Source organism: Chaetura pelagica, unplaced genomic scaffold (genome assembly GCF_000747805.2).
Source record: "Chaetura pelagica isolate M959 unplaced genomic scaffold, ChaPel_1.0 scaffold142, whole genome shotgun sequence".
Lineage (NCBI taxonomy): Eukaryota > Metazoa > Chordata > Aves > Apodiformes > Apodidae > Chaetura > Chaetura pelagica.
This window is the reverse complement of record NW_009952973.1, coordinates 803,828-811,603: the sequence shown is the minus strand read 5'-3', so window position 1 is coordinate 811,603 and position 7,776 is coordinate 803,828. Positions and strand designations below refer to the sequence as shown.

General features: G+C 41.7%; 1 protein-coding gene across 1 annotated transcript; it reads left to right on the top strand.

The window, feature by feature from the left end:
* Positions 1–120: 120 nt before the first annotated feature.
* On the top strand, positions 121–7,390 carry SARAF (store-operated calcium entry-associated regulatory factor). The gene is made up of 6 exons (XM_009995968.1): positions 121–127; positions 210–385; positions 1,486–1,876; positions 5,302–5,410; positions 6,744–6,862; positions 7,365–7,390. Exons 1-6 carry the CDS (start codon positions 121–123, stop codon positions 7,388–7,390), a joined length of 828 nt encoding a protein of 275 aa, XP_009994270.1.
* Positions 7,391–7,776: the final 386 nt, after the last annotated feature.

The window sequence follows — 7,776 nt, the reverse complement described above, 5'->3', positions numbered from 1 at the left end:
GGGGGGAGGGGCGCGCCGCGGCCTGCGCCGGGAGGGCTTGTTGGTGCGGGGCGGGCAGGGGGGGCTGTGCGGGCGCTGCCCTGCCTGGCGCTTCTGAGGGGTCGTTTCCTGAAGAAGGGAATGTCGCGTCCTTTGCCTCGTCAGCCTTTTTCTGAAGGGCTCGGGACGCGTGTCCAGGCAGGCGCTGACGTTCCCGCCCGCCGTTTCAGGCCGGGTCCTGCTGCGGGAGGTGCAGGCGCTCACGTTCCACCGAGGGCAGCACACGGCGTCCCGGCGCGCGGCCGCCGTCCCGCAGCTGCAGTGCACGGGGGGCTCTGCCGGGTGCTCCCGTGTGCCCGACGTGGTCCAGTGTTACAACAAAGGCTGGGATGGCTACGACGTACAGGTAACTGTTAAAAGCTCGTTGAATGCTTAATGAAATAACCTCCCACCAGACATGGTACCTTCCGGTGAAGAAAGAGTAACGGACCCAGTTTGCTTTGTGTTAGAGGACCTTTGACAGCTAAAGCTTAACCTAAATCATCTTGGGTTTGGATTCTCCAGAACTACGGTAGATACATGTTTGAAATGTCCCTGAATGCTGATGTCAAAGCAAACTTTCCCTGGTTTCAGTTAGATGTTGCTCGAGTTTATCAAGTCAAACTTGTGGACCCTTGAGGATGCTGTTCCTCTGCGATTGCTGCATGGGTCTCAATTTTTAGAGTAGGAAGGGGTATAAATATTTGCATCATTTCATCTCTGTCTTTTAAAACTAAATTTCAGACTGGCATGACTCCCTCTTGCATGCTGGTCATTACATAGTCATGTATTTCTGTTCTATTAGCTGTTATCTAGGCTTGTACTGAGAGATTAATGAGGAAGCAAGGCTGAAGATAATTGCTAAAACTGACACAGTATTGTCAAATTACAGTCAAATGTTAATTTGCCCTGCACTGTTAATTTAGAAACTACCACTTTTTCTTATTTTCCAAAACATGTGTCACTTGCAGTTGGAGGTGATACACAAATAAGATATTTAAAAGAAACATGAGACTGAGGAATTCACATACATTCAACAGCAGAATCACAAACCTGATTGTTAAGTATTGCATGGGAATGCCTAATAACCTATGTCCCATTGTATTGTGATTTCTGTATGGACATAAATGGAATCAGGTGCACTGGATTTCAGACTTTCATATTGTATTTTTGTCACTGCCATCCAGTTCAGGCTTCTGTTAAGTAACTGTTGCAGAGGGTACAGCTTCTTTTTAGAAGTACTCCTGTGCCTGATCAGTGAAGAAAACCAAAATCTTTCTGAGTTGTAATGCTTCTGTGTTCAACAATGTCTGGCGTTTATTTTTAATTTTATTTTTTTTTAATTTTAAAAAACATTGTTAGTTGTTTTCAAGTTAAAGCTTTATTTCAGAGCGTACTGGGGGAGGAAGATGAGTATTTTAATCTCTGGAGCAGAGGGTTTTACTGTGCATTGTGTTTATTTCTCAGTGGCAGTGCAAAGCAGACTTGGAAAAAGCCTACAGGTTTGGGCAGATTGAAGTGAGCTGTGAAGGCTACGATTATCCGGATGATCCTTACATCTTGAGAGGCTCCTGTGGTTTGCTGTTCAGGCTAGAGCTGACTGAGGAAGGTGAAAGGAGAATGAAGAGCTCGGGAAGTTTCGGCTCTGGCTATTATCAGTCAACGAAGGATTCTTCTGGTTGTGGAACAGGAGCAATTATTTTAATCATTCTTCTAGTTCTTGTTTTTGGAGCACAAAAGCTCTTCCCCGGTAACCAGCAGCTTCAGGAGACTTTGTGTAGCAGTGACGGATCTCCTGGGCCTTCCTGGCAGAGTCAGCAGGCACCTCCTCCTCCTGGTTTTAAATCCAGCTTCACAGGTAGGGCTCCAAGCCATTTACGATACTGAGAAGAGCAAGCAGGATTGTACAGTTTTATCTGCAGTAAGTGCAGGAGGGATAGACTTAAAACCAATGTATTGATGGTTGACTGCCAGTGTTCTTCGTTCGGATGTGAAAGTAACATCTTGGTTTCCCACAAGCTTTTGAGGCAGGCTGTGCAGCAAGGTTCCCTTTGAACCTTGGTAAATCTATCTCCCCCTGATCTGCAAATGCGCTTTTTAAACTCTAAAATATGCAGGGAAGAGCAACTTTCATAAGTAAAATATGTAGTCACAGTGTAGTCTCATGCAGGCAGGAACAGACTCATGCCAAAGAAAGGCTTTGGAACCTTACAGAAGGGTCTTTCAGCCGTTGTGCTGCCTGACCACCAGTGCATTCACAAAGCAGTTGTTGGAGTCGAGTGTCATGTCCTCTGTGTAACAGGTGCTCCTGTGTAGTCCCAGAGGTTGAAAGGATTCTTTCCCAAAGCTGAGAACAGTCTCTGTGAACTATCACTGGGGGTGCAGCACCTGGATCTTACGTGGTGCCTTTCATCAGAAGCTGGGAATTGTGTGAGCAGTGGTGATGCTGCTGTTAGGAAAAGATGCCCTTTTTCTTTTCCAAGAAAACCAATGACTTCTTGCTTACTAAATGGACAGCCTTAGATGGTCATACTGTCTGAGGGAAACAAACATGACTCATCTGGTGTCTGACTACCTCATTAAACCCTCTGAACATGTGAAATACAGCACTGGAATCCAAATTATATTCTGACAGGTCGCATAATCTCCATCTTTTCATTTTTTGTGAGATAGAATGGTTTGGGTTGGATAAGACTGTTGAAGGTCATGTAGTCCAACCCCCCTGCAGTGAGCAGGGACATCTTCAACTACATAAGGCTGCTCAGAGCCCCATCAACCTGACCTTGACTATTTCCAGGGGTGGGGCATCTACAACATCTCTGGGCAACCTGTTCCAATGTTACACCAGCTTCACTGTAGAATATTTCTTCCCTGTATCTAGTCTAAATCTACTCTTTTTTAGTCTAAAAACATTACCCCTTGTCTTATCACTACAAGCTCTGCTAAGAAGTTTGTTCCCATCTTTCTGATAGGCTGCGCTTCAGTACCATAAAGCTGCAGTGAGGTTTCCAAGGAGCTTTCCCTTCTCCAGGCTGAACAACCCCAACTCTCTCAGCCTGTCTTCATAGGAGAGGCGCTTCAGCCCTCTGATCATCTTTGTGGCCCTTCTCTGGACCCACAAAGAGAAGGGATTCTATCCCCTAAATAAACAACACGGATTAAGTTTGGTTAGTTGAAAGCATATGTTTCAGTAATGCTCCTTGATGCTTTCTTCCAGGGCTGCTCAAGCCACTTGGCCAAGAGGGGGTGCCATTATATCAGATCCCCTTGTGCAGAGCATGCACAGCAGAAGATTTCAGATGTGTGTGCAGCAGAAACTTAAAGGGTTCATCTTAAAGGGTTTCTGCTTCTGTGTTACTAGTGTCTTTCCAAACTGGTTTCCATGTAGTTATTTCAGACCTCAGACAGTCTGTCTGTGCTGTGTGTGCATCAGTGACACTGTGTGTGCATGCTGCTTGCTGCTGGTGTGACTGTGGTAGTTGCTGAGAGCCCTGGTCACAAGTCAGGGGTCTGTCATCCTGATACAGGCAGAGCAGAGTGAATGGTTATTTTCTGGGTTTTTTCTGTCCTGTTCCTTGCAAGTTCGTTGCACCACTCCATTTTTCATTGCAGAAGTCTGAAATCTAGCAAGGTGAATGCCTTGAAAATGTTTTCCTAGTTAATACTGAAAATTAAAACATTGAAAGTGCATCTTGGAAGCCATAAAAGGCTTAACTTATGGCGTTTTTAATAACACGTGTCAGTGACTTCTCCTTAGATTTCAAACAGTGTGAGGATTAAACCTCTTGAATGTGGAGCCAGCTTAAATATGAAGTGTTACGCTGCTTCATGCATTTAGTATCTGCCTTAAATTTTATAGTGGAGTAAAAGCATGTCTCTGATCATGTATGCCCATGCATTCCAGGAATGCATTAGTCTTTGAAAACCTGGACAGTAATTAAAAGCAACGTCTTTCACTTATTGCTGTTAATATTTAATTTGTCTCACTGTAAATCCCCTTAATATGCAGAATGCACCCTGTGAAACTTGTTTAGCTAGCCTAACTGAATTAAATTCTGCATTTTCTCTGTTAGTGGTTTGACATGATCCTTAATATTTACTCTAGATATTTCACCAAAAAATGACTCAGTTCTCTGAGTCAGTGTTCAGATGTCGTGCTCTTGAACAAATGAGTTGGTTCATCTCCCTGATTAACATTGTTTTTACAGTTAATGAAGTACTAGGGGGGTTTTGTCCAGAATCAGCATAGTTTGATGGGCGTATGATCTTAATGAGTTTGTCTTTCTCCCAGTGCATTCAATTTTAAATTCAATAACAAATAAAATGTAGACTTAAACTAATTAATTAAATATATGTTTTGTATCGTCCATGACTTCACACAGTCCTGAAGATAGGCCCTGTATAAATTTTGCACACAAAATCTCTTGTCCACTTGTTTAGACAGGCATGTTTCAGGGCCATAATTTTTAGTATTTGCCTTTTACACTTCCTTATGTGATAAGCCTGTGATTGAGCTTATTCTTGCATCCTTGGTTTTTGTTAGACCAGAAAATTATTCTACTTTGTTTTTACGTCTTCTCTTTCCATTTCTAAATGGAAGACATTTGGTTCTGAGTCAGAACCTCATGTTATGCAGGTCACGTGAAAAATCTGTCTCTCGTCCCCTTATAACCCACTTGATAAGCTTGCAATTTCATCAAGGTATTTGTCAAGCTTGGTGACTCATGCATAGTAAAAACATTGCAGTGTGATTTCAATTAGCTTGTCTTTTGATAGCAAATACCTGACTAGAATTGCCAGAAACAATACAAAGTCATGTAGACTGAGCCGCTGGTACTCAAAATGAGCAGCTGTTTCGAGTGAGATTAGAAGCAGTGTGTCCTAGTGGTTAGTTCACTCTGTGGTCTTAGGTATTTGATTTCTGTTCTTCGTTCTGGCCTGCTATCTGACCTTGAGCAGATTACTTTTTCTTAATTTCCTTTTGTATTTATTTTTTTTTGAGCAATCTATCTGTTTATGAATTTGCAAGCTGGGCATTTTTAGTGTTTTGCAAACGTCAGGGCTGTGAGATTGAGTGGAAGCTAATTTTTAACGTAAAACTATTTAGTGTTCATATCTGTTTTTTCCTGCTTTCTGAACTTTGAGGCCTTGATCAAGAATCTGCTGAAATTGGGAGAAATTTATGGTCTAATTTTCCATTATCTTTAACACAGCAGAGTCTTAGTGGCACCTAATCCTCAGACCAGCTGTTGCAATAACTGATATGTTTTCATTTTGTTTAAGGAGGTGACAGCTTTGGGACACATTCCAGTCAAGGAACCAATTCAGGGCCAGGATTTTGGACTGGATTAGGAGCAGGAGGCTTGCTGGGCTACTTGGCTGGCAGTCACAGGTAAAATATGCATGCTATCAGATTTTAGGTATTTAAGCTTTCAGGGGGTATGCCATATAATGTTTACACATTGTTGCTAAGCTTTCAGTCCTGTATTGTTCAAGCTGTAGAATACATAACTCTAGTACAAATTTGAAGGAGCGATCTATAACTCCAGCAGCAGAGATATTTTAAACATATTTCTGGGAAAAAAGAATTGGAAGGACTGTGGTACTTTGTTCTTCTTTAGTTGATCACTCTGACCTGGCATGATAACTTGCAAATTGAAAATGAGCATTTAATCAATCCATCCAAGGACTGCCTTAAAACACAGATATTAAGCATAAAGCCATCTCTACATACGTTTCTTATATCAATGTTGTCTGTTCTAAAGGCAGTCTGGATGGCAGCTGCTCTTCTGTGATACTCAGTCTGGTCAAATTAAGCCACATTTAATTTACAGTCTCCTAACAGCCCATATATGGAAGTCCAAAAGGTGTGGTTTTCCAGAGGTCTTTTAGGTACCACGTAAGTTGCGTTTCAGAAAACTGAAACACAAACATCATTCAGAAGTAGTTTTAGTGCTGGAGTAAACATCTGCTGGTCACATTTGCTGCACACTTCTGAACATTTAAAATGCACCAGTTTTAGATAAATAGTTTAAAGGGCACTATTGCTGCCATTTTAGGCTTCTTTAGATAACACATGTGGCTCCTGCAGGGACTCTTTAGAGCCCAAGCAGTTTCCTCTATTTATCAAATATTTGGTCATCCACTGTTATTTTTCTCAGTTGTTTGAAATGGTGTGCCTGAAAATGTTGGTGTCAGAAATTGAGACAGCTATTTGTAAATTTCAGCAACAGACATTTCCATATCCATAGAAGCAAGTAATTTAAATTGGTGAGTCAAAGGTCATGAGGTGTCAGTTTTATTGATTCAACCTTTTCAAGGTAGTTAATGGAACAGAAGGATATTTTCTCTTATGTGTCTCGGACGTAGGCATTGCCAAAATACATTTAAGCTTCAGATGTAAATTTACTTTCTTGTCTGACAGAATCCAAGGTTAAAATTTCAAAGGGGAAAATTTCCTCATTTGCAATTGTTGGGAATTGCTTATCCTGAAGAATGAGCTTCAAATTTCTTTTAAAAGTCTGCAAGTGTTTTGTGACAACACTGGATATCCTTGCTGTGAACAAATGTAAATCGTATTAAATAGGGAAATTTCCAGCTTTGAAACAACTGCCTACTTGCAGTTTCCCCCAGAGATGCAATCTCCTTGTTGTTTGGAATGGTAATTCCTTCATTTTTTGTAAGGACACTAATGAAGACTTCCTTCTACTCTTGTTCCTCATCAGAGCACAGCCGCGTTCCCAATATTATGGTATGTGGACAGATCCTACAGCTGCACCTCCAATGAATGAGCAGTCAAGCAATTCCACTCAAAGTGACAGTTCAGGAACAAGAACTGCTTCTGGTAAGGCAAAGGAGCTTTTAACCTCTTGAAGCCTGAGAGGCTTTGACCTATCAAAAATAGACAGATGTTAGCTGAGGTTCAGCAAGCGCTTTTTGTTTTGTTTTACCACTTTCTTTCATGCCTGCCTGTCCCATGTATCTGTTTCCCATGGGAGTCGGGCAGCATCGTGGGGCATGAAACTCCTTAGAGGCTTACAAAATGGGCATGGCACCACCAGTACTGGGTTTGCCTTCATCTGCAAGGTGCATTAGTTTAAGGCTTTCCTCTTTGGCATGCACTATATGTGCTTTTCTCTAGCCAATTTGTAGAAACATGATTTATTGGTGGAGAACAGGTTGTCAAATTTGCAATAATGGAACATTTTCCAGGCCAGTCAGCCCATGGTTGCTTGCTGTTCTCCTTTGTGTGAATATACTTAACTCACCTCGCCTACCACCTTTACCCTTTTTAGAACTAGAGGAAAGGCTGTGGTGGAGCTGACACTTTTTTTTTTTCTTTGCAGGCTTTGGGGGCACCAAACGAAGATGAAATCCTTAATGTTATAACATCTGAATGATTGAGCAAAACCTTCCTGTGTGCTAGTGCTTTTTTTTGTTAGGTAGTAGGCTTCAGAAATGGATATGAGAAGAAGTGTGAAGGACTAGGCAAAGAATTCCTCTCTTTCCTTTTTTTTCTCTTGTTCAGAGTATCACAGGTGCTTGAGCATTTCAAAACAGCAGCTTCTCATAAGATACAAAGTAAACTCATCGTAAGAAAAACCATGTTACGGTGCCCATACATCTCTCTATACTTGAGGGATTATGGCAATAGTAGCCTCACCAGCTTTTCAAAACAAGTAACTTACTCATGTTCTAAGCTTGAGTGCATTTAATCCATCATTAATTATTTTTTTCTTTTTCTTGGTGGATCTGAAA